Source organism: Malaclemys terrapin, chromosome 8 (assembly GCF_027887155.1).
Source record: "Malaclemys terrapin pileata isolate rMalTer1 chromosome 8, rMalTer1.hap1, whole genome shotgun sequence".
In the NCBI taxonomy this organism is placed as follows: Eukaryota; Metazoa; Chordata; order Testudines; family Emydidae; genus Malaclemys; species Malaclemys terrapin.
In genome coordinates, this window is record NC_071512.1 from 47,154,608 (window position 1) to 47,181,469 (window position 26,862).

Consider the following 26,862-nt stretch of genomic DNA (forward strand, 5'->3'; position numbering starts at 1 on the left):
TGAATCTATGAATCCAAATGCAGAGCTGGGGCCAGAGTCTTCTCTTGCTTCCCTTAGTGCAGATGCTGTTGCCAGCCTCTACCCTTCCAGAGGCTTATCTGAATCTCTCACCGCCCTGCAAGAGATTCCCATCCCATCCAATGCGCATTTAGTACATCCCATCCTCTTGGTATAAATCATCATCCTTTTGCCCTAGCACCAATCACTATAATTGACGTCCTAGTGTCTCACTTTACACAATATTACAGTTGCTAGCTACATAAACCCCTCGTAATAAATAATTCATTGTTTCCTAGCTGAGAGAGAATCAGGAAACCAGTGAAAAGATTCCAATACATTTTAATTTCAATATTGTAATTGACTTTAAAAAAAAACAAAACAAAACTGGTGCCTTGTACAATAGGGGCCTCATCCAATGTCCATTGAAGTCAATGGGGGGAGGGATGTCTTTCCATTGAGTTCCATGGTGATTAGCTCAGGCTGTAAGTGAAGGGAGAAGAGACGCAATGAATGTAATCCCACCACGGAACATCTGGGCATGCATCTGGTTTAAACATGACTGGGCATAAACCTCCCTCTTCTGTCTGGGTGAGCGAGGATCTGACCATAGCATTCAGTCAGAAGCAGGAGATACCGGATAGCTAACAACAGCCTGTGTTCTAGACTGAACAGCTTCAGATAATAATGTTGATTGGTACATATATGGTGCCTTTTGTACAAAGAATGCAAAGCACTTTACAAAGTTGACAGCAGTCCCTACTTTACAGATAAAAACCAACACACGCACAAGTAGCATGGTTTCCCCTCTGACTGCAGTGTAAACATACCCCCGGTCTCTTGCTCTAACTAGTGGATCACACTGCTTCAAGGGAATATTTATCCAAATGAAAAAGAAGATTCTGGGGGCTTTTACTAACTCATGACTGGGGAAAGGTGGAGAGCAACAATTTGCCTGTCAAGCCCTCGCTGACGAGTTCAGAGAAGTTCTCTCTAAACACAGCAGGAAACTGGATATTTTGTTTACCCCACCCCAGTTAGGATAGTTATTTTGATAGCTCTGTAGTGTATGCATTTCAGATTGTTTGGTAAGAGGCAGATGCTGCAGCGGAACATGCTGTTAGAGAGAATTATTACAAGACCTGATCGAAATTTTCTCACTGAAAGATTTTTTTCAACGAAAAAATGGCTTTTTGACCAAAACAATTTTTTTGACAAATATTTTTACTGTGGTTAAAATGTTTATTTTGGTTGAAAAAAATTTTTTGAGAAAAAAATTGAAACTGATTTTTTGGGGGGAGGAAGGGGAGTAGAACTTCCCCGTCCTGCCCAAGTGCGCAAACATTTTTTAACTAAAAATTGTTTTTGAGGACTAAAAAAATTTTGGCTTCATTTTTTCAATGAGAGACCAAAAATTTCAGTGGGGAAACGTAAAACTATAAAAACAATTTTAAAAAACAATTTCCTGTGAAAAATAATTGTCATTTTTTGACTAGCTCTAAGTTATCACACTATTGAATACTGTAGATGTGAAGGGCTTGGGGTTTAAGAAAACATGGAGATAACATCTTATTTATCTCAATATTCCCCTTGTAATGAGTCTGTCCTAGGATACAAACAGAAGAGCACAAATCAGGTAATGCTCATTGACACCAAAAGAACATCTGGCACTGACTTCTATGGAGCAATGTCAGTTTACACAGCAGAGGCTGTGGCCCATTGAGTTTATACATGCATGTGTGGTATATCTATCTATCATTTATCTATCTGCATACATGGTAGGTCAGAACCGATATGAAGTGATAGGATTCTCTCCTCTCCTTTCTCAGGAATAATTTTCCTTTCTATTCGCTAATTTCATGTTGAGAGCCTTAAAATTGTTGATTAGTTAAACATCAGAAAAACAGCAAGAAGGAGAAGAGGGAGGGCAAGTATTCTAAGCAAATTCAAGATGGGGAAATGTTTCTGAGAATCATGTACGACTCGGGTCCTCGTAGCCTTCAGCGTCCGGTCCCACTGGGTCAGGATGGCATTTCTGGCTCCATCCCACTTCCCCGGTCCCGTCAGACAAAACTGGTATGGACTGCACGGGCCAAAGTATGCTTCCAGGGCCAGCCTTGGATCCGTCAGGAACAGCAGTGGAAAATTGGGCTTCACACCAATAGCAGAGGCGAGTTCATCCATGTAGGAAATATAATCTGTCTGTAGGGTATTGCTCTGCCCATACCTTAAGGTGGGAAGGGAGAAGATATAATACATTGCTGAGTACAGTATTGTTGTAGAAAAAAGGCATTTGGTTAATGGACACAAGGCTAACTCTGGTGGTAGAAGGGATAGATACACCATGGAGTATATCTATTGTTGCTGTGATGTGGTATGCTATTGTTGCACAGAAATACTGTGGCAAACACATTTAACTCACTGCAATCTTACATCTCATTGCCTCAGTGAGAGTTTTGCCTGAGTGAGGGTTGCAGGGACTGGGGCTGCTCTGAATAAGCTACTTCTAAGATCTGTTCAGAAGGGGTGATTTCATGTGTTTGATATACAGCATTGGACTGTGACTGGATTACATCTGAAAAGGGCCAGTCTGATACTGCTGGAGAGTGAAGCCTTATATTTGTTAACAGAAGACATGCAGTGTGGACAACTACAGTGTAGGTTCCCCCCCACCCCCAAAGCCCCTCACTTGTGTGCTTCATCTTGGAGCTGGTGGGCCCTGTTCCAAAGGTGAGAAGGTATTCTGTTCTCAACCTTGGCCTCTGTGCTGCAGGTGTCACTAAAGCAGCGAATGTAACGGGCCTAATGGGGGGGGGGATTTGGAATCCAAGCAGGAAAGAGAGGCAGAGGCAATCTCAATCAGTTGGGGAAATGTAGAAATCAGTTAAGTGGCAAATAATCACAAGTAAATCAGTTAGTTGTTTTAGCAGGAACTACTATTTAGGCTTACACCGTAACCTATGGTAAACAATCACTGTTATCTACTGTCTATTGACTATCACTATCTTAATTAAACTCTTGTTATAGGCAATAATTAATGAAATAACAGAATTTTGAATTAGAAAATACAATGCACCAGAACATAAACCCCACCATTGTACGTTCCCTGGTCAGTTTCTTATTTGCAGCCTCTGTAAGCCCAGGGTTTGGAGTAGAGATTCTTAGGATGTTTAGTTATATATTGAGTAAGTCTCTTGTGCGATCTTTGTTCACTGTTCTAAGATTCAGCTTAAATAAAGGCATGTATGTACTCCTTGATGTGATGTGCTGGCTACTTGATTGAACAATTCTCTCTCCCCTCCTTTCTGGCTTACAGCCCCTTTGCTCAGACATTTTCACTATTCCTGTCACTTCACCTCGTCTACCTTAAGATGTTTTGTTTTACATCATTATTATTTTCTTACTTGCACTACAGCTCACTTCCTTCTTAAGTTTGTGTCCCTTTAATTAGAGTTTATCTTTTACTGCTGCTTATTTCCCCCACATTCATTCTTGCTTTACCTTTCTCACAGTTTTCTAACACTCTTTTTCTAATAATTTCTTAGATTACTTAGAGACACCGTCCTTTTTCCTTGTTTAACTGTACTTTTCTTCCTTTAACTTTTCCTCTTTTCCCTGTGTACCACTGTCTTGCCTCTTTCTAGGTCCTGTCCCTGTTGTGACTCTCCCTTCTCTTCTTGTGATTTCTGTCTTTCTTGCCCTTCCTGAACTGGACTTTCTTCCTTTCCGCTCTGTCCCTATTGCCCCTCCGATGATGCAACTTAGCCTATCCATTGGCTCCCCACTTCCTGCATCCCTTCTTCTCTGGTGCCAGTCACTGCCTCACTCACTACTAGCCTTGCTCTCTTCCACTGCTCTTTTGCCCCAGCAGCCTCCACTGCAGATGGGGTGTTACACCAGCATGACAGGGGTACTCTGCACTATTGTGGCCCTGAGGCCCCAAACTCTTTCTATTCTATGCCTTCTTGGATCCTGAGGACACATCCCATGGCAACACTACGATCTGGCTTTGTAAGGGATGCAAAAGCAAGTACTTTGGCTGGCAGGATTACTACAAATAAGACCACACTCTGTTAACTCCAGCAACAGTTGTCCATTTGTTATAGATCATGTGATTCTCTCACCTCATATTTTAAAGGTGACGTAAGCTCGTGAGCAGATAGGCAGAGTTGCCAGCTCTCCAGGATTGTCCTGGAGTCTCCAGGAATTAAAAATTAATCTTTAATTAAAGATTATGTCATGTGATAAAACCTCCAGGAATTTGTCCAACTGAAATTGGCAACCCCACCAGCCAGGGAGTTCAAATAAAGCCCTAATGCTAGTTCAGTTCAAGTCCCTTTCCTCGGGGCCAGCTTCCTCAACAGAAAGAAGATTCCAAAACAGGATCAAAGTAACAAAGAACACTTGGTAACAACTGACAGCTTTCCAGCTGACGGCAAGCTGGGAGGGGAGAGGACATCTCCTGCACTTAGGCAGGCTCTCTTGCGACAGCTTCGCTTTCTTTTATAGCCCCACCCTGAATCAATCACATAATGGGCAGAGAACCAGAGGGAAGTCGTGAAGATCAAAAGGTATAACTGGGTTCAAAAAAGAATTAGAGAAGTTTCTGGAGCATAGGTCCATCAATGGCTATAGCCAAGACACCCAGGTATGCAACCCCATGTTCTGGGTGTACCTAAACCTCTCACTGCCAGAAGCTCGGAGTGGATCACTCCATAAATTTCCCTGTTCTGTTCATTGCCCCGAAACACCTGGCACTGGCCACTGTTGGAAGACAGGATATTGGGCCAGACGGACCTATGGTGTGACGCAGTATGGCCATTCTTATTTTCTGCTTGTAACCCCTTCCATGAGTTAAGGAGTGCCTGTATACTTTGTCCCTGGTGAGAAGATGCCTATAATAATGGACTATCCCCCCAGACTGGAACTAACCTTGCTGGTCGGGAACTGAATTTGCATTTTTCAGGGAATTCCATGATTTTGAAAAAAATCATTAATTCTGAATTGGAATGAAGTGTCAAATTTCAAAATTTGCCGCAAAATGAAAATTTTTAGCTACAGATCAAGGTTGTATTTTGATTTTGACTGTTTTATGTTGACGTTTATAAAATAACACAAAAATGTAAAAACAATAAATACATTTCAAAACAAAAAGTAATTTCAAAATTGAAAACTCCAGTCCAATAAGGTTGGATTTTGACGGTCAGAAATGACACACTCACATGGAACGTTTCAAGTTTAACAGATCCACATTATCTGACAGAAAAACGCCCCACTGGAAATTTTTTGACCAGGTATGTACCCAATACAACTCCTGCCGAAGTGAAGGGAAATGCTTCTATTTACTTTAATGAGGGCTGGGTCAGGCCGGTAAACAGGATTCTCCACCATTCTGAGGGAAGCTACACACTATCAGAGTGAGAGAGGTTCAGAACAATGGGGGGGGGGGGCTTGGGGGGTGCAGAATGCTTGTTGAGGAGGCCACAGAGTTTTTAATGATCCTAAACCTGGTGCTGCAGAAGTTTCTCTGTTATATTTGTTCGGTGGGCCAAATAGGGGAGAACCCAAGTTCCCAGGCTGAGGAGAGCACGTGATATACAATATTTGGGATGTGTGCTGGGGTGGGAAGTGGGAGTTTAAAAGAGTGGCTCCTTGGAAAAAGCCACTTGCTTATTGGATGGCAGGTTGTCATAATATATCGGACAGAGCGTATGCATTACAGAGATCAGACCATAACATTATGTCGGGTTTATACAGAAAAGACAGGTCGTGGTGGCCTTTTTCATGCACCCAGAGCAGGGAGGGCTACCTGAGAACTGCACTTTGCACATACCATTTGAGCTTTTTCCCCATTTTTTCATCAATATCTTCCATCATGTCATTCACTGGGGGAAGCTTATGTAACCCTAGAAAAGAACAGGTACAAGGTCACTAGTTTATTCCATCTCCTAATTAATAAGATACTCTTCCAGTCCTTCACCCATGCACTCAGTTAAACCAGCCATACTCCCACTGATCTACAACTTCTGGGTGAGCAGGCCTAGCAAATCCCATGAGGTCTGCAGGTGCACAAATGAACGCCTGCTTCTCTTTTTGGACCAGATCCCCAGCTTGAATCTGCAAGGAATTACAGGTTGCAAAGCAATGCTAGTTCTCACAGACAAGCTCATCTAGGACAGTTCTCTGCCCCCCTATTTCCCTTCACCTACCCTTAAACACCCTTATAGCCCAGCGAGCTTGGAGATCTGATGTTGGAATAATTGCACCAAGCGACTGGACCAGGCCAATGACAGCCATGGTTGGTTTCTCGAGTCGAGGAGGAAGGATGCCCTTGTACAAAGTGACCTCGTTGTCTCTGCATTTGATGATAGTGTTGTCTTCTATGAAGGGGTAGGAGTAGCTGTAGCCTGTTGCAAAGATGACAAAATCAACGTTTTCCTGCACAGTCCCATCCTGAAATATAGCTGAGGTTTCCGTGAATTCCTTCACATTGGGTTTCACCACCACTGTTCCACATGTGATGCGGCTTGGGAGATCATCATTGAACACTGGTTCTTTACGGCTGGTTCTATAAAGAAAGAAAAGCATAGAGGCCTGTAGTGGGGGAAGGGATAGCTCAGTGGTTTGAGCATTGGCCTGCTAAACCCAGGGTTGTGAGTTCAATCCTTGAGGGGGCCATTTAGGGAACTGGGGTTTTAAAAAAAAAAAAAAAAAAATCTGTCTGGGGATTGGTCCTGCTTTGAGCAAGGGGGTTGGACTAGATGACCTTCTGAGGTCCCTTCCAACCCTGATATTCTATGATAAAGTGCTGCCTGCCTCCTGGCTAGGAGAAGCAGAGAGATCACTGTGTTTCTGTATGCGAATGTCAGGAAAAGGAGCTAACCCTTTCTCCTTGAGCCTCTGGTTACCCATCGCCAGCACTCCACAGTAGAAATTCCTGTGCTTGCTACCTCCCAACACTAGTGCTCAGGCATGAGCTGATTTACATGGCATTGCTGGAGAACCTCTTCTTTTATTTGTAAAATAAGGCTGCAACAGGATCACTTTAGCAATGAAGGGTTTTATCCTTTAAAGCTCAAGGAACTGTCTTTCTCACAGTAATCGCTTTAAGGCTGAATAAATAATTCGCAATTAATTTAGAATCTTTCTTTTGCTTATGGGATATCCATTAATGGATCACGAGTTCCTCAGAATCTACCATTTTAAATTATTCAACACTTTTTTTGTGTTTTAAAAATACCCAACCTATGGCTGGATTGGAAACAGTGCTTCGCAAGTCATTTGTATTCTAAATTTGCTATTTGAACCCAGATTTGGTCAGATAAGTCACGTGGTATTGTTTGAGTTCCCTGGTAAACTTGGGCATAAGCATTTCTGGCATGAATGCTCATAGGCATGAATTTAAAAGCCAGTTTCCACAAACAGGTCTGCATGCAATTTTGAAGTTTCCTTTACAAAAATATTGGTACCAATAAACTCATTTTTGTGGGACAGGGAAACATCGTTTGGTCTGTGTTTGTACAGCACCCAGCACAATGGAGTCCTGAGCCAGGACTAGGGCTTCTAGATACTACTGTGATACACATGATAAATGAATATTTGTGAGAAACAAAACACATAAATATTGACAAATCAAATTCATTGAAAATTTGAATAAAACAATTTTTTTTTCAGTATTTGGCCAACTTTGAGTTCTAATAATCTGGACACTATCTTTTTATATGTATTATAATTGACATTTAATTATGAGAGAAACAAGGTGGGGGAGGTAATATCTTTTATTGGACTGACTTTCTTCTTGTGAAAGAGAAGCTTTCATGCTACACCTAGCGTTTCTGGTCTGGAAAAGGTAATCCGGTGAACATTCTGATGACCTCTTCCATATTGAAGAGCTCTGTGTAAACTTGAAAGCTTGTCTTTTTCACCAATAGAAGTTGGTCCAATAAATGATATTTTCTCATCCATCTGGTCTCTTGCAAATCCTGAGACCTCATGGTTGCAACAACACTGCATACATCGCATAATTACAGCTGTTCCTTGAAATAGGATCTGCTAACTCACTTTTGAGATTTGGTGACATCACTGTAGTAGTGTATCTAGTTGAAAAAAAAAAAAACACACTATTGTTGCCAGGTTTTGAGTTACTCTACCCTAAACAATGAGATTGGGTCCACAGATCTCCATATACTGGACAACATATGGAATATTGCACGTTTCCTATTCTTTCAGCTAGAGCTAAAACTAAGATCATCCCCATGGTGCAATGAGGTTTAAAAGCAAAGTCAGTCCAAACATGGACTTCACTGGCATTCTGAAGTCCCTGCCAACACCTGGGGCGTTTCAGAAGTAAATTAATCCTTGAATTACCTACTAAAAGTAGTGATGTGTTTTTGGATTTAGGCAAAGACGTGGACGTTGTTTAGAAAAGTATGCAGTGTAATTGTAGCTGTGTCAGTCTCAGAATATTGAGGAGACAAAGTTGGGGGAGGGAATATCTTTTATTGGGCCAACTTCTGCTGGTGAGAGAGACAAGCTTTCGAGACACACAGAGCTCTTCTTCAGTGTAAGCTCAAAACTGTCTCTCTCACCGACAGAAGTTGTCTCTCTAATGGCTTAGGAAAGACATTGCTGTACTGGACCAGACCTAGCCCTGATAGTTTGGAGTCCCATCTCCAACAACGATGCATGAGAGCATAGCAAACTAGCCATGTGCACCTCTTCGGTTGCATAACTCTGAGTCCATATGGATTAGAAGGGACGGAGGATTCCTTTCCTACTCTTGCAAGCAATCCATATGGCTCCTGAAGCATGAGATTTCATTCACTTGTCCTGCGCTCTTATTTTTAAGCTAACCTGCTATAAACCTGCTGCCTGATGAGAAGAAAGTACATTGATGTTACCAGTAGAGTGCAACCGGGACACCACTGTGCTGCCTTTTCAAAGCTGAGCAAGGCTTTGCCTTCCTTCTCAAATGCTTTGCAGGGAGAATCCCATAAAATTACCTGTTCAAAGGCATCAGGCCGTAGTTCTCATGCTTAAACCACTTGTTCATCCTCTTCACGTACAGCCAGTCCCTGACAGAGGTGGGAAGGGTATCCCTGAGAAAGGTTTCAAAGCGAGTCACAGTCAGCATATCCCAGGGGTAGCCATTGTCCCAGACGCGACTCATCACCCAGGAGCCGCTTCTAGAGCTGAGATAAACCTAAAAAAAACCAAAAAACCCAAAAAAAAAAAAAAATGGACAAAGCAGGGTAAGGCCATTACCATTCTAGAAAGGCAACTACAACAGAGTGATCACTGGTAGAGGCCTCTTCACCACTTCAGTGCTCCAGTTTTACACCAGTGTCACCTCACGGACTTCACTGCACTTACGTTGGAATAGAACTGGAGTGAAGCAGTGGTGAATCGGGCCCACTTCACACTCCTCCAGCTCCAACCCAGAACTGGTGGGAAGATATACTGCAAAGAAGTGTACATTGCGGGAGTGACACCTACAGTGCTATGCGCTTGGCCTGCTCTTGATTAAAATTTGTGCCACGTAATGTTTTCCTCCGGCATGCGACCATTCTAAGCTTATGTTAAGTGTATGAACTTCAAAGCCACCTAGAAGACCTGGATGCCTATTCCCATTAATTGGGTGTCCAAATCCATGATGAGACAGCTTTGAAACCCTCAATTATTGTACCTCAATAATGAGAACTAGCAACTCCACAGCAAGACAGGGAATTGTACCTGTGAGGCCGTGTGACTGAGTTCCACAGCAATGTCTGAACCAGAGTTTCCCAGTCCAATCACAAGCACTCTCTTCCCTTTGAATTTTTCCGGTTCCTTGTATTCCCGGCTGTGGAAGTAGCTACCTTTAAACGTCTTTAACCCTGAGGAAAAGTGGAAAGTAAAATGAGTTCATCTGGATATTTAAAGGGATAGATTTTACCCACTTGCAGCTGGACCCCTTTGCAGTAATTTGTGGGGCTCAGCATTTAGTCTCTGATTTCCACAGCAGATTTGCTCATTTCACAAGTCACAAAAAGGATGGTTCAAACTACTCATGCTACAAACTCCTCCTAGGATTTGATAGTTCAAGGGGGTTCTTTTTTGCCTTGGAAACAGTCTAAGGCACAGGCCCAGGAGCCAGTAGTGCTGGTTCCGTGTCCAGCTCTTCCACCTTGTCTAGTTTTTCAAAGTTCTGAGCACCTGCAGATGGAGTGGTGGGTGCTCAGCAGCTGTGCAAATGAGGCCCATCATCCCTATGAGATTCAGTCTTCCCAACTGTAAAAATCGGTGAGGCTGAATTCACTCACACTGGTAAAGAATGTTGAGACACTTGGACAGAAAGCACTACGTAGATGCAAAGCATCCTCATCCTCACCAGGCATAAAGGTTCTGCCACAGCATCTTAGTTGATTGCCATGTCAAGAACCCAGTTACTCCAATGAAATTGCAGATAATAGAAGCACTCAGAGGTCATTGAGAGCAGAATCTGGCCCTGCACATTTTGCTGATATTTTTTGGTGAGACTTCCAACCCCAAGACAAGAGAACACTTGCTTGCATAAAAAAACATTGCATTTGAAAATAGGCCTTGATCATTTGAGAGGATTTGAATGGTTAACATGAACAAAGGACAGAACAAAATCTCCAGAAACACCCTCTCCAAGTTGTTCTAAAGAGATTAATCCTGTGCCTTCGTAATGCCCGGCCAAATAGTAAAATTTGATGACTATACCATTGCATAATGTTTCTCTAAACAAAAAGCTGGTGTTTATATACCGTAATTGCTAACACTGTACTTGACAATTATATGGTCTTGGTTTTTAATACTGCTTATAGTTCTGAACTAAACAGTTATTAAGAAAGTTTGGCAAGTTTTTAAAGCTATTAGAACAAGTTGAAAAATGCTTATTCTTTGTGGGTGACAAGGTGGGCGAGGTGATATCTTATATTGGAGCAACTTCTGTGGGTGAGAGAGATAAGCTTATGAGCCACACAAAACTCTTATGCAGGTCTGCATGGCTCGAAAGCGTCTCTCTCACAACAATAAAAGATATGACCTCCCTCACCTTGTCTCGCTAATATCTTGGGACTGACACAGCTACAACTACAAGGAATACAACATATTTTTTGTGGGAAATTGTAAAATTATTTTACACAATTTTCTGCAATTTTGTTTGAATTTCCTATGAAAGAGGAAACTGAAATGATTTTGTTTTCAAAAAATCATTATTAGTACAAATTTTCAGGTTTTGGTGAAGTTTTTGAAAACTAAATTAGTTTCCAAAAATTTAGGGTTTTTTTCAATTAAAAAACCTCCTCAATGTGCTGATGAAAATGTTTTGACTAGTCCTTGCTGTAATATATGCACTGCACACACAACTCACCAGGGAAGCAATCAACTGGGAAATTTGGATACACATGATGCCCCGAACAAACCATAACCGCATCAAATACAGCTGACTCTTCCTTCCCGTCCTGTTTTGTAATAACATCCCACTGTCCGGTGACAGGGAAATCGGAGCGTTTTTTTATACTGCTGACCATAGTCTTAAAAGAAACAAACACATGAGTTTGTATTCATTGGCACACGATTCTGCAGGCAGATAGCTTTGTAAATGTCATCGGTCTTACTGGATTCACAGTAGAGAGCTGGGCGAAACCTTGCTCCACTAAACTCCATAGGAGTTTTGCCATTGACTTTAATAAGGCCAGGATTTCACTCTGGAATACATGTGTAAGAGCTAATGAACTGGCCTTGACCCCAATAACAACATGCCAAATTATTTTGATTTTCCTGCCTGGCGTTCTCTTACTGCTTTGCCAAAGCGACACCTTACAAAGATGGAAGTCAGTTACAGAGATGTGTTTTCAGTGATGTACCATTTTTAGAAGGTAGGTTCTTTGGGGCAAGGACTGTCTCTCTGTTCTGTGTTTGTACAGCTCCGAGCACAATGGGGTCCTGGTTCATGCCTAGAGTCCTAGGTGCTATTGCAATAAAGATAAATAATAATAATCACTTTGATCTGGGTGACATTTTGGAATCAGAGTTGGACAAATGTAGCCTTTTGGTATGCGTTCACCCAATAGCAGATTGATTTTCACAGGTTTGTTCATTATTAAATCTCAGTCGATTAATGCTTCAGGTAAATTTCAGCCCATGAACGGATTGCTCAGGACCAGTTCTTTGCTATACTTAATTCACTGTTCTCACTGTGTGATGTCGTCTAAGCCACATGGGATTGTTTTGATTGGATGACCGAAACATTTATTTTATAAACAGGAGGAAGGCTTAACTTGTATTTAAACCCTGTGTGACTCCTGTCTAACATTCAGATACTCCACCACCAAAACACCGTGTAGCTAGAAGCCAGACTCAGAGGGGATGTTTTGAGAAGCACAGTGTGACCCATTTGCCCTTCTAAATTACCAGCAGACAGACTGATTATATTTGTTCATTGCTCTGAATTAGTCAGTTAAGGCCTGATGGTGCTCATCTAACGAGGTCAGCAGGGGTAGAACACCAGCCTCTGCCCTCAGAGGAATAAGGGGCTGGGCGTGAGTTATTCTGCCACTAGGAGTCACTCTTCTAATGGGGACAGGAAGTAGGTAAAGCCATGATTCTGGCCCGCCATGCACTGGCCTTAGCAGCTCTAAGTCTTACCTTGAACTTTATATATCTTAAAAGAGCAAAGTGCTTGGCATACATCCTGATGTACTCTTGGAGCTTTGAATTGTGCATGTAATTTGGAAAATCATCAGGGAAAGGGAAGTCAGGGAAACACATCATTTCTTTGCAGGAGTTGGTGAACACGGAGCGGTAAATGCTGGCTCTGCCTTCCTCCGCACGTTCCTACAGAGAATAATAATAAGAAACAAAACAGCAAAAACATCTGCACAGAAGGTGACTGCAAGACTTGCTGTAACATGGTGGAGATTCACTCACTAAAGAATTAGCTACAGAGACAATTCTCAGCTTACCTGGGATGCTTCATCCAGCGTTCCTGCACACATAAGATGAGAAGCGCGAGCTAATGATGAGTTACAGTGTGCTACCAGTGTTGCCAACTTGCAACATTTTGTGTTTATCTTAAAGCCCCAGCTCCTGGAAGCAAGTGATAACATGAGAATCTAATCTTTCATTTTTTAACAGAGTAAGCTGTAGCCCACGGTTGCAGAGAAAAGCTTGAAAATGTGACCTGAGTGTCCCCTGGAGGCAAGTAAGAAGAACCCCAGATTTACCATTTAAAAAAAATCATGATTTTTATGCCAATCTCGTGATCTTTTCAGGCCTGATTTATGATTTTTGAACACCTAGGGTTATTTGGAGACGTGCCATTGTAACCCATGGTCCATGTGCATGCCATCTGCCGCTCTCTATCTGGGTAAGTCTGCTTTGACTCTTCAGCTCCAGGTGGGGAAACTCATCCTTTTAGCTCCAGAGGTACCTGCCTGGTTTGAACTCCAGTGTGCTAGTCAAAATGTCGGCTATCCCACAATTACAGAGAAATACGCTACAAGGTCAAAATTCCCATTGACTTCAATGGGAGCAGGATCAGACCCCTAAGCCCTGATTCTACAAGGCACTTAAGCACATTTTGCTGAATAGGGATGGACTGGAGTATGTACTTCAAATTAAGCAGATGCTTAAATCCCATCTTCAATGGGATTAAAATTAAGTGTGTGGTTTAGTGCTTTGCTGAATCAGGGCCCATGTTTTTACCATGTAATTACAGAGTACAGAATTCACCAGCCAAATCCCACCAAGGATGGACAGAAATGTTTGGTATAAAAATAAATCCAGTCAAGAAAGAGGACTCTACGTTTTAATATAATAGATGTACAGAAGTGCTGCTGCCTTCTCCAATCCTATGCTCCTTTCATAGCGCCTCTCAGATTCTATCACAGGCAGGAAAGAAAGAACATATGCATAACTTCAAATCAATACTCTTTAAAACAAAGTTGGAGGGAGTGTTGTCTAGGGAAGGTGACCAGCAACCAGGACTTGAGTTATATTCCCAGCTCTGCCACGGGCCAGCTTTGGAACTTTGGGAAAGTTACTTCACTGCTGAGAGAGACAAGGCTGCTGTGACTCAGTTTCCCCATCTATAAAAGGGGAATAATAATACTACGTTAGCTAAGATCACTTTGAGCTACTCAGATGAAAGACTCTAAACAGATGCAGACTATTATAATCAACTCCTCCTCCATTTACTGGCCGAGACCACAGTTCAGATCTTCAGGAGGTCTGTGGTTTCTTTGCTGCAGAAAGCTGCTAAGATAAAACCAAAGCTCAAAGCAGGGCAAGGAATTTGGCTCCCCATCCCCTCTGCTCCACCAACACCCCCTTCCTTGTCTGCTTGTTCGTCAGATTTTTGCACACTCCCCTCCTTCTTCGCAGCCACCTATGCCTGGTTCAACCTCTTTGAGCTCATCCACAAGGCCCCACCTGTCCCTATTTAAAGACCCACTTTTATTGCCCCCACTCTGAGAGCTAGGATGACAAAATCACATGTGTCTTGACTGTGATCCGAGGCAGGATTTCAACTCAGGCTTTCAGAGGGACAAGGGTAGTGCCTTAATCAACCTCCCTTTAATACGAACATGAGAGTTCAGTATGTGGAAAATGCAGAAAATTAAGAACATAAGAATGGCCATACAGAGTCAGACCAAAGGTCCATCTAGCCCAGTATCCTGTGTTCCAACAGTGGCCAATGCCAGGTGCCCCAGAGGAAATGAACAGAACAGGCAATCATCAAGTGATCCATCCCCTGTCACCCATTCCCAGTTTCTGGCAAACAGAGGTAGGGACACCATCCCTGCCATCCTGGCTAATAGTCATTGATGGACCTATCCTCCATGAACTTATCTAGTTCTTTTTTGAACCCTGTTATGTGAGGCTATTTGGCTTTGTCTGCTGATGAAATGCAAAGGTCTAATGCGACCTATTGAAATTAGTGCTAAAAATCCCATTGATTCCAGTGGGTGCAGGCTGTGGCTGGAGTTGGTTAGGATGATGGAGGGGGAACTAGCTGGGAGAAATAGTATGTAATTTAGAAAAAAAAAAAAAAAGAGTTGGACTGAACAGCCTGACAGATCTATTTTGTTGTGTACTAGTCTCACAGGGGAAGTGGTGCATGTCATGATATATGGAATCGACAACTGTCTTCACCGGGAGGCATTTATTAAAGAAAACAGCTACATGTTACTGAAAAACAAACAGGCTTCCACACAGCTTGAGTTCAAGTCTTGTCTCTCCTGTTCACCATGGGGTGGGTTTCAGAGACAGAGCTCCAGCCCAAGCCAGAACGTCTACGTGGCTATTTTTAGTGTTGTAGCCTGAGCTACAAGATTCTCTGCCATGTCTTGTTTGTTTTATTTTTTGCTGTATAGGCGTTCCTAGAGACAGTGAATGGCTGCATATCACAATGCCACCTATTACAGGGCAAGCACTAATCTCCTAGGAGGTTTAAAACTTGACCAAGGCATTGAGAAATAAAACGGGTGGGAGGAATCTTGCATTGGCAAGATGGGGATACAGTAAATAGTCCCACTGATACTTATGCGCTAAACATTAATTTGATTGGTAGTCGGGAAGTTGCCAGTGACCTAAGGGTTAAAGTAGGCTGTTGCCAATTCATGCTGAGTGTTTAAAGTTACCTGATACGTGTGCATTTGTACTTGTGCTCTGCAAATGGGAATGTGAAGTAAGAAGGGTTATGTAATGAAAACAGAACAAAACACATAGCTCCCTATTAACAGGCAATGAGGTGCAAGAAAGGGAGTTGAACCTTTGTCAACTGCATGCTGCTTAGTTGGATTTTCGCTGCAAATACAGGAGTATCTTTACCTGTTGAGATAAGGAGCTTTATAAACATCTGGGATGGGCCCTAATTTTATTCTTTAACTGACTAAAGAAATACAGGATCCCCCTAAAGTTCCTCTGCTTTGTCTCAGGTGCAAACAGATTAATGACTCTTTGTGTGACAGCCTGGCTCTTCTTAAGTGACAGGCAGAGAAACCACAACCCTGTTGTTTAAACACAATATCACGGTCAACAAGTTTGAACAAGTGATGGCCGGGAGAACTGCACAGTGAATTGTCTGCCAGGTGCAAAGCTTGGGGATCTTGAGACATCTAGACAGACTTATGTGCAGTGCTGGGGGAGGAGCCAATGGTCACGGTACATGAAGGAACCAATGACATAGGGAAAGGTAGGAGAGAGCCCCTGGCAGCCAAATTTAGGCTGCTAGGTAAGAGATTGAAGTCCACGACCTCCATAGTAGCATTCTCTGAAATGGTTCCAGTTCCACACCCAGGGCCAGTAAAGCAGGCAGAACTGCAGGGTCTCAATGTGTGGATGAGATGATGGAGGAGGGATTTAGGTTTATTAGGGACTGGAGAACCTTTTGGGAAAGGAGGAGCCTGTACAGAAAGAATGGGCTCCACCTACACAAGAACAGAACCAGATTGCTGGCATGTAAAATGAAAACAGTCATAGAGGAGTTTTTAAACTAAGGGCTGGGGGAAAGCTGGTCTGGAGGAGCTCATGGTTCAGACAGAGACATCCCTTAGAGACATCCCTTAGGGAAGGATCTATTAAAGGGGACATAGGCGCCAACTCTGTGGAAAGGGGATTCTCTATATCTTAGTGGAGAGGACAGAAGTTGACAAAGTACAGGTAGGAACTGAAGAACAATAGTCAAATGAAAAAGAGTCCCAGACAATTACACCACAGGAAGGCAGAGAACCAAATACTGACAAGTTTTATGAGTGCTTGTACACAAATGCTAGAAGTCTAAATATTAAAATGGGTGCCTGGTAGTAAATGAGGATATTGATATAATAGGCATCACAGAACTTTGGGGGAACCATGATAATCAATAGGACACAGGAGTGGCACTATGTGTGAAAGAAAGCATAAAGTCAAATAGAAAACATTTTAAATTAATCAAACTGTACCACAGAATCTCTATGGACAGAAATTCCATGCTTGAATACTGAGAGTATAGAGGAGGAATGTACTACTGACCACCTGACTAGGATGGGGATTGTGAAATGCTCAGGGAGATTAGAGAGGCTACAACAACAGAAAACCCAATAATAATTGGGGATTTCAACTATCCCCATATTGACTGGGTACATGTCATTTCAGGACGGGATGCAGAGATAAAATTTCTAAACACCATTAATGACTGCTTCTTGGAGGAGTTAGTCCTAGAATTCACAAGGGGAGAGGCAATTCTTGATTTAGTCCTAAGTGGCACACAGGATCTGGTCCAAGAGGTGAATATAGCTGAACCATTCAGTAACAGTGACCATAATATAATTAAATTTAACATCCTGATAGGGGGAAAATACCAAATAAACCAACCACAGTAGCATTTTACTTCAAAAAGGGGAACTACATAAATATGAGGAGGCTAGTTAAACAGAAATTAAAAGGAACAGTCACAAGAGTGAAATGCTTGCAAGCTTCATGGAAACGTTTTAAAAACACCAAAAGAGAGCCTCAAACTAGATGTATACCACCCCCCCCCCCCCACAAGAAAAACCTGTAAGAGGACCAAAAAAATGCCACCATTGCTAAACAGAGTAAAAAAGGCAGTTAGAGATAAAAAGGCATCCTTTAAAAATTGGAAGACAAATCCTACTGAGGAAAATAGAAAATCATAAACTCTGGCAAGTCCAGTGTAAAAGCATAATTAGGCAGGCCAAAAAAGAATTTGTTTTAAGTACATCAGAAGCAGGAAGCGGGGTCACTGGACAATCAAGGTGCATAAGTAGCACTCAAGGAAGACAAGGCCATAATGGAGAAGCTAAATGAATTCTTTGCATCGGTCTTCACTGCAGAGGACATGAGGGAGATTCCCATACCTGATCCAGTCTTTTTAGGTGACAAAGCTGAGGAACTGTCCCAGATTGAGCTATCAATAGAGGTGGTTTTGTAACAAACTGATAACTTAAATAGTGATAAGTCACCAGGACCAGATGGTATTCACCCAAGAGTTCTGAAGAAACTCATATGAAATTGCAGAACTACTAACCGTCGTGTGTAGCTTATCACTTAGATCAGCCTCTGCACCATATGGCTGGTGGACAGCTAATGCGACACTGATTTTTTAAAAAGGCTCCAGAGGCAATTATAGGCCAGTAAGCCTGACTTCCGTACCAAGCAAATTGGTTGAAACTATGTAAAGAACAGAATTATCAGACATATAGATGAACACTACATGATGGGGAAGACTCACCACTGCTTTTGTAGAGAAATCATGCCTCACCAATCTGTTAGCATTCTTTGAGGGGATCAACAAACATGTGGACAAGGGTGATCTAGTGGATATAGTGTCCTTGGACTTTCAGAAAGTCTTTGTCAAGGTTCCTCACCAAAGGGTCTTAAGCAAAGTAGGCAGTCATGGATTCAGTAACTGGCTAAAAGATATGAAACAAAGGGTAGGAATAAACACCCAGTTTTCACAGTGGAGAGAGGTAAATAGCAGAGTCCCCCCTAGAATCTGTACTGGGACCTGTGCTGTTCGACATATTCATAAACGATCTGGAAAAGGGGGTAAACAGTGAAGTGGCAAAATTGCAGATGTTACAAAATTACTCAAAATAGTTAAGTCCAAAGCAGACTGCGAAGGGTTACAAAGGGATCTCACAAAACTGAGTGACTAGGCAAGAAAATGGAAGATAAGAACATAAGAATGGTCATACTGGGTCAGACCAAAGGTCCATCTAACCCAGTATCCTGTCTTCTGTCAGTGGCCAATGCCAGATGCCTCAGAGGAAATGAACAGAGCAGGTAATCACCAAGTGATCCATCCCCTGTCGCCCATTTCTAGCTTCTGTCAAACAGAGGCTAGGGACATCATGAATGAAATTCAATGTTGATAAATGCAATGTAATGCACATTGGAAAACAATCTCAATTATACTTACAAAATGCTGGGGTCTAAAGGAGTTGCTACACAGCCTTGGCCACTCTAGCACCAATTCAGATCAGACAAAAGTTGGCCGGGGACCAAATGCCATTTCCATAGGAAAGCTCTGGATGTGATGGAATTATTGCACCTTTCGCCCGAGGAGTTTAATGTGCAAGAGTTTAATGAGGAGTTTAAGGCCTGGCTTGACAAAGCCCTGGCTGGAATGATTTAGTTAGTGTTGGTTCTGCTTTGAGCAGGAGGTTGGACTAGATGACCTCCTGAGGTCTCTTCCAACCCTAATCTTCTATGATTCTATGCAGGACCCCAGGAGGTGGGTTAATGATCACGTGTCCCACGGCAGCTGTTTTGGAGCACACAGCACCATTGCAGTACAGGGGTGAAGAATACCATCCTTAACCGGAGGTGCAGGGGAAGAGTTCAGAGGCAGAGTGGAAACGACCAGTTTGGAATTTGTCCAGGACATTGGGGCTAAGGCCCAGTTTCATACAAACAAGTCCCTGTAATGATCACAAGTGATCCTGTGAGTGGTGTCACATCTCATCTGGAGGACGGCGCCTCCAGCAACTTGGTGCCCCCTTGAACATCACACTAGGGACATGTTCAATATTGATTCAGAGGGAAGAGTGCCACTTCCCGAAGCACCAACAGTATTTCCTGCACTGCTCAGAGGGCCTTGAGAGGTCAGCAAGTCCAACCCCTTGTGCTGAGGCAGGACCAAGTATACCTAGACCCTCACTGACAGGTGTTTGTCCAACCTGCTCTTAAAAACCTCCCAAAAATGGGATTCCACAACCTCCCTAGAAACCCTATTCCAGAGCTTAACTGCCTTTAGAGTTAGAAAGTTTTTGCTAGTATCGAACCTAAATCTCCCTTGCTGCAGATTAAATGCATCATTTCTCCTACCTTCAACCCTTGACACATTTGAAGACTTATCAGGTCCCTCCATCAGTCTTCTTTTCTCAAGACTAAAGGTGCCCAGGTTTTTTAAGTATCAGGGGGTAGCCGTGTTAGTTTGTATCTACAAAAACAACAAGGAGTCTGGTGGCACCTTAAAGACTAACAGATTTATTTGGGCATAAGCTTTCGTGAGTAAAAACCTCACTTGCATCCGAAGAAGTGAGGTTTTTACTCACGAAAGCTTATGCCCAAATAAATCTGTTAGTCTTTAAGGTGCCACCAGACTCCAGGTTTTTTAAGCTTTCCTCATCCGTGAGGTTTTCTAAACCTTTGATCATTTTTGTTGGTCTTTTCTGGTCTCTCTCCAATTTGTCCACATCTTTTCTAAAGCATGGTGCCCAGAACTGGACACAGTACTCCAGCTGAGGCCTCACCAGTGCCGAGTAGAGTGGGACAGTTACCTCCCATACATATGACACTCCTGTTACTACACCCCATAATGATATCAGCTTTGTTCACAGCTGCAGGGCCAGTGCATCCACTAGGCAAACTAGGCAACCACCTAGGGTGCCAAGATTTGAGGGCGCCAAAAAGCGGTGCCCAAAATGTCTGGGATGCTCACCCGGCACCGGCTAAATGTGTAACCCTCTTTGATCAGCTCCGGCCAGCCGGGAAGTGATGTCATTCCTCCTCCAGCCGCTGGGGGCGCTGTGTTGCTCCCTGCTGCTCTGGCTCTTCCCCGGGGCCCAGCCCCTGCTCAGCCCCGCCCTGCCCCACTCCCCTGAGCTCTGCAGCAGAGACCCGGCCCCAGCCACGCCACCGGCGAGTGCGGGGAGGTAGTTCCCCCCTGCCCCCCAAGCCAGCCCCAGCCCCCCGGAGGCCTCCCCCCCCCACTCCCACCTCCCCCACGGAAGACTGGGGCACCCCCCCACGTGGGGGGGCTGCATAGGGCCCAAGAATATCTAGGGACAGCCTTAGTACCTGCCACCCTGCTCTCAGCTAGCCCCACACCACCTGCCCTGCCTGCAGCCAGCCCCACACCCCCGCCTCCATCCAACCCCTGCAGCACCCCCATGCCCCAAGGCAGCCAGCCCCGCACTCCCCTGTCTCCAGCCAGCCCCTGCCGCACCCCCGTGCCCGAAGCCAGCCAGCCCCACACCCCCATCTCCAGCCAACCCTGCACCCCATCTCCAACCAGCTCTGCATCCCCTGCCCTGCCCGAAGCCAGCTAGCCCCGCACTCCCCTGTCTCCAGCCAGCCCCTGCCACACCACCGTGCCCAAAGCCAGCCAGCCCCACACCCCCATCTCCAGCCAGCCCCTGCCACACCCCCGTGCCCAAAGCCAGCCAGCCCCACACCCTGTCAGGTTATTCATTTATTTTCATTAAATATGTAATCTAAATATAATGAAAATAATAAATTTTCAAGCCGAATATGTATTAATTCTATTGAACAATGCCATATTATGCAGTATTCATTTTTGAAAGTTTATAATAAGTGATGCTCAAGGGGGAGCGTTGGGGGTGGGAGGTGCAAGGTGGAAGTTTCGCCTAGGATGCAAAATATCCTTGCACTGGCCCTGCAAGAATGATTCATATTCAATTTGTGATTCACTATCATGCCCAGATCCTTTTCAGCAGTATGACCACACAGCCTAGACAACTCCAATCCAAGCATCCCTTGGTAATGCAATATGATATGGATACAATGTGTGCGCCCTCTGTTAAATTAGACAGTGGCTTCACACCCATTCCAAGCAGCCAGGTGTTCCACCACAAAAGCCACCCTCTGAGTTGGTACTAACTGGACCTACTGTTGTCAAGACAGTAGCTATGGTCCGAGTGGGCAAAGGGAGTGAAATCCCTTCTCTCTCCTTGAGATGGAGCCTGCGATTGGTGTTGAGGTGTGGTTACAGGGCAGAGTGAAGGAAACGGCATCTGGAGAGGTCTTTGGTTTCCAGAGTTGTCAATCTGGGCTTCTCCGGCTGGAACTCCATTCCAATATTTAAAAAGAAAGGGTGGTGCAGAAAGAAGTGGTGCGTAGAGGCAATGCAAGTGCTCCTGCGTTTTTGTTTATGCAAGCGTTGCTGTAGCTGTGTGACAAAGTGGGAATTCTCTTAATGTTTTGTATGAATATTCTCTGTATGCCTCGGTTTCCCTTATGTGTTGCACAAGTATCTATTCTAGGTGGTGGGACAAAGGTGTGTGATCGTTGCAGAGAACCTAGAGGGCAGGTGTGACTGCTGTCTAGCTCCCTGGGCCCAGACAATAGCTGGACACTCTGTATCGTGGCAACTGATGGCCGGGGCCCATCCTCTGCAACAGCCAGCCGGAGGATTTGGAGAACAAAGAGGCGGAGGCCAGGTGACCAGTCTTCCTGGGAAAGACACAAAGGACGGAAGAGGAGCAACAGGGCATGACTGAGGGTGGGCTGCTGGAAGCAAGTCAGGCTCCTGGTTTGAGACTCGGGGAGCAGAGCCCATGGCTCTGAGTTCTGGATCTCCCCAGGCAGTCTTTGCTGAATGTCCCTACTTTCTGTGCTAACAAGCTCTGTTCTATGCTGTGTTCCAGACGACTAATAAACCTTCTGTTTTATACTGGCTGGGAGTCACTGCTGACTGCAGCATGGGGGTGCATGGCCCCTGCTGGGGGAAGGGAGCATGTAAGGCTTCCCCAGGTGTCTCATCCAGTGGAACTCCCTGCGGGGAGCTCCTGGCGTGAACAGGGGTGCTTCTCCCTTGATGCCACACCCTCTTCCTAGCCTTGGGTGCCCCCAGACACAGGGCTTCACCTCCCAAGCTGGGCACGCGCATGGGGCGGCTCAGAAAATGACAAGGCAGAGCTGCCAGAGCATGGCTTTCTGAAGGGCGGGTGCATAGCTCCGCCCTGGATTTCAGGTGCCCGAGTGACACTCCAGGGACTATACCCCTGCTCAGATTCGGGTGGGCCTGGATGCTAAGTGGGTGGGCCATGGCCCACCCATTCCCACTCATGGCTATGCCCCTGTTGTGCACCCATGACACCTAGCACACCTGCATTCCAGCTCTGGCCTTTGATGGCTGCCTCGTCTCCTGGAGAAGGGTTAGGTTCTCTGTCCAGGCTCTCTGGGTTGTGCTGGCCTGTCATTGTCTCCTAGTTACTCCTTGGAAGCCTCAGCTGGCTCTGGCAGCTCTCTGCCCCTGGTGGTTCTTCCTGTGAGTCGGAGGCTTGTGCTGGGGGAGGGGAAGGTGACTATGTGGGTTGGGGGGGTGGTAAGGGCGCATCTTCCCCTTTCTGGCCCCACGAAAAACCATCAGAAAAAGGAAGAAAGCCCCAGGTTACATTAACTTCTCTGCAGCCTCTCCCCTGAGGATTGGGAATCTGCTCCTCTCAGGGTCGGGGCTGGTGCAGAAAATCAGCAAAGTTTATGGGTAGCGCTTTTTCTATTGCTTGGGAGGATCTTCATGAGGAAACCCTCTCAGAGGTCTGCCTCCAAAGCCCCCTCCCATGAGGGCTAGTGTGTGTGTGTGAGCTGTCCCCTTGTCAGCACATCTTTGCAGCAATACACAAACATTAGTCCTGTCAGTACCCCATTTCATAGATGGGGAGACTGAGGCAGAGAAGTCCAGCTCCATACACATGGTTAACAAGCGTCAGAAGCAGGACTGGAAGGCCTAAGGTGCTGGTTCCTACTAGCCCACACTGCCTCGCAACATTTCATCACAAGCACAATGGAAATGAGATTCGGTTCACTGTGGGCCTTATTCCTTCACCCAAGTGAGAGAATGAAGAACGAGACCCTGTGATCTGGCAATAAGCAGCTCTTTGAATAAGGCCCCTATCAGAGTCAGGGCTTTGTCTGTGCTGTCGGGAGGATCAGGTCATGAGAGCAGGGCAGCAAGAAGAAAGTTGCAGTGCTTGATGTCAACTTTTGTCCTGCAGGCAGAGTCTTTTTATAACATGGCTCTGCGCTGAGTCTAGATTCATTCCTGCAAGCCTGCCGACCGCCACAGAGAACATACATGCAGGAGGGTCACTTTGGGGGGCGGGGGTACTGAAAGGTTCTTCCCCTTCAGGGGTGGTAGAATCCAGCAAGGAGTCGAGCTTTTCGTGTTACAGCAAAGCAAAACCAAACTCCTGCCCTGCACTCCAGGGGTGGGCGGCTAGGGCGCAGGGCTCTGATAAGACAGCAAGGCCCGATAAGGACTGCATGTGGCACCATCATCGGACGCAACTTCCCTCCCACTCACTGCCAGAGTAAATGAGTAAGAGTGGAGTTTGCCTGGCTCAGACGCAGCTGGCTCGGATTCCCGTCCCCAAATTGTGCCCTCAGCCTCGCTTCTAAAAGCATTAAGCCGGAACTAGAGTTTGCTTTATTTTTAAGACATCTAATTAACTCGTAAGCAGTAAAATCTCAATAAAGCCTCCACAGAGTCAGTTATATTTCTGGCTGTTCTAACATGTGGTTGCACAGCACCTTGTGATTAACACAAAGGAACTTTTACAGGGACTGATGGCCTAATTTTCAGAGCAGCCACAGCTCCCCTCTACTCCAAATCAGTCTGTGGCTGTGACTGTGGTTAGTAAAGTGACCATTAGCACAGATTTCACCACCCTGTGCAAGTGCCATAGAAAGATATGGTGCCCAAAAGTTAGTGATCTGTTCTAAACAATGAACAGATACTTCTCCTGAAGAACAAACCAGTCTATAGGCGTCAGGGAAAGTAAAATACAAGACAGGGCATATGCAGAATGGAGTGACAGCTGGGATGCGACAACACCAGCCGTATTCTGAAATCAGAATGTTTTGTCAGAGCTTCCCACTTACTGTGAATTTCCAGAGCCCTCCGATGTCATCGCTTCGCTCGAAGCAGGTGGGCTCCAATCCCTCGTCCAGACAGCACTTAATGGAGGCCAGTCCACTCACGCCAGCTCCAATGATTGCCACTCTCTGTACCATGGTCTCCTGCGACAGAGAAGGAGCACACCTCTTCAGTGCATAGAGCTGTCAGTGAGCAGAAACCACAGCATTTCAGCAGAATGGCTTAGAACTTTATTAGAGAAGACTAGGCCACCTTTATGGACAGAAATATCACACACATGCTCACTCTCTCTATAAATATAGTGGTAGCTTGTTCTGATTCCTATTAACACTTAGTGATGTGAATCAGATCCAGCTGCAATAAGGGAATGAAATGGAGCTGATTGATTGCCCAAGATCTGCAGGAATGTTAAACTCACAGTTGTCAGCTGCCCACTCTGCATTTCAGTTTCACAGTCACTTTAGCCATTTCTCTCCTTTTAGCCTACCAAAGCGATGTCCCGCTTTCCCCATTACCTTCGCTCCTTCTCTTCTCTAGCCCAGTCCCTGATGCCTGCGAGTGGGTTTCAGGTAGGCACGGGGGAAACAAATGCCTTTCCTGGAACCTATTATTTTGAGAAAAGCAACTGAAATGTGGGAGGAGTTTCCCTTAAAGAGCAAGCCACTTTTATGCACCACTTCACAGGGGACAGGCCTCGCTGGCAGGGCTGTGTAAGGATGTGTCTGTACAAGTATTGGTGGTGATTTTTGGAGCTTAGCATCCCTGGAGTGGAAAGCGAGGAGGAGCTGGGAGATTTGAGCTCTCTGCTTCAGAAATAAATTGTCTAGGTGATGCTATTCCAGACAGCACCTGGGGTCATTGGGCAGTGGTGACCAACCCTGATTCCCATCCGGATATAGAATGACAGTGATTCCCTAAATGCCCTTCTCTTCCACGTCCCACTTGGCTCTGACTCCACTTTTCAGCCCACGCAGAGGGGTCCCTAGAAGCCACAGACCCTGCAAACAGGCTGCAGATAGAGTAGATCACATCCTCAGAGTTGCGGTAACAGCAGGGAGAGAAAGACTAGTGCCAGGGAGCACTAGGAATACATGGAAGTGGGGTGGTCTGGTTATGTTCTGAGAGGAAGCGGGATGGGGCTCAGCATCTGGGGAACCTAAACCACCCATTCACCAAAGCTATTTTTTAGAAGGCTTCTTATATGCCATCTGTCTGGTCCCCACTGTCCCGCCAGCTGCCGGTTCTTCCCAGAATGGTGGAGTCACAATACCTCCGTTAGTTCTTGCCATGTTGTCAATGCAAAGTGGTCATTAGGAGTGTGCTACTCCTCATTTCAGCCCTAGAAAGGGATTGTTGGGACACCAGTGATGATTCTAGTACTGTGTTTGCACACAGCACAAACCCCACCAGCAGCGAAACGGGTGTATATTCACCTGTCAGCCTGTGCTAAGGAAAGCTGAACTACGTAGTGAAACCCTATTTGTACACTCTTCAGGGTGTCTGGCTTGTCCAGATTTTCCACATGCCTTCCTCTGGTTCAGAGTGTGCAGGCACTTCCTTCTGACCAGCCACAAGCTAGGCACAGAGTCCCCTCGCCGGCGAGTGCTAGACCTAAACAAACCCATAAGTCATTGCCTGGAGATTGCACAATGCTGGAGCTGCATGAATAATCCACGGCAAGTAATTTGTTGTGTGCAGCTGGTTAATAGCAGCAGACAAGAAGAAGTTGTGTTGGTTATTCAAAAGCCAGGACTGACCCGGCATATTCTTGAGGGCCACTGACTGGCCCTTCATCTGTTCATATGGATACAAACATGGAGCACCCACCACATGATGTAACTGGCACATTCAGCCTCATTCACTGTTCATGGGTGGTCTGGGATCAGTTTGCCATTTTTCTGATGTGGTTATTTATTGGAAATTATTCACGTAATCAGAGAGCCTAAGGGCAATTGTACACAAGGGCCAGTCAGGAAGATCAATGGGACTTAAACCAGGAGAGCAGAGAACCAGCACAGTGGCTGGTGGGACAGAATGTGCAATGGACAAGGGGAGAAAAATCATTAGGTGTCATCAGGGACCACGGGTCCCAAACCCTGGTCCACAGGGCTCTAAGGTAGCCGGTCAGAACTTATTGGCTCCTAGAGACCTGGTAACAGTTGCCAGAACGAGAAGCTCAACCCTGACAGAGGACTCCAGACCTGGGCTCTCATTGGTGGAACTCCAGGAGT

General features: G+C 45.0%; 1 protein-coding gene and 1 long non-coding RNA gene across 5 annotated transcripts in view; one reads left to right on the forward strand and one right to left on the reverse strand.

Annotated features, from left to right (window-relative positions):
• The window catches only part of LOC128841572 (uncharacterized), a 60,185-nt gene extending 37,865 nt beyond the window's left edge, over positions 1-22,320 (forward strand). Inside the window, exons 2-3 of the long non-coding RNA XR_008445876.1 lie at positions 13,141-13,372; positions 22,017-22,320. This is a non-coding gene — a long non-coding RNA (uncharacterized LOC128841572). The remainder of the gene's footprint in view (positions 1-13,140; positions 13,373-22,016) is intronic.
• Positions 370-25,223, reverse strand: LOC128841567 (flavin-containing monooxygenase 3-like). Of its 4 annotated transcripts, none has more exons than XM_054036702.1 (9): positions 25,147-25,223; positions 24,637-24,774; positions 12,652-12,840; positions 11,375-11,537; positions 9,730-9,872; positions 9,000-9,199; positions 6,207-6,565; positions 5,831-5,903; positions 370-2,224 (listed from the first exon to the last, which is right to left on the reverse strand). In XM_054036702.1, exons 2-9 carry the CDS (start codon positions 24,766-24,768, stop codon positions 1,882-1,884), a joined length of 1,602 nt encoding a protein of 533 aa, XP_053892677.1. In that variant the 5' UTR covers positions 24,769-24,774; positions 25,147-25,223; the 3' UTR covers positions 370-1,881. The 4 variants fall into 4 exon arrangements, with proteins under 4 accessions (XP_053892677.1, XP_053892678.1, XP_053892676.1 ...); XM_054036703.1 differs by having other exon boundaries at positions 24,637-24,813; positions 25,147-25,220; XM_054036701.1 differs by lacking the exon at positions 25,147-25,223 and adding an exon at positions 25,050-25,139.
• Positions 25,224-26,862: the final 1,639 nt, after the last annotated feature.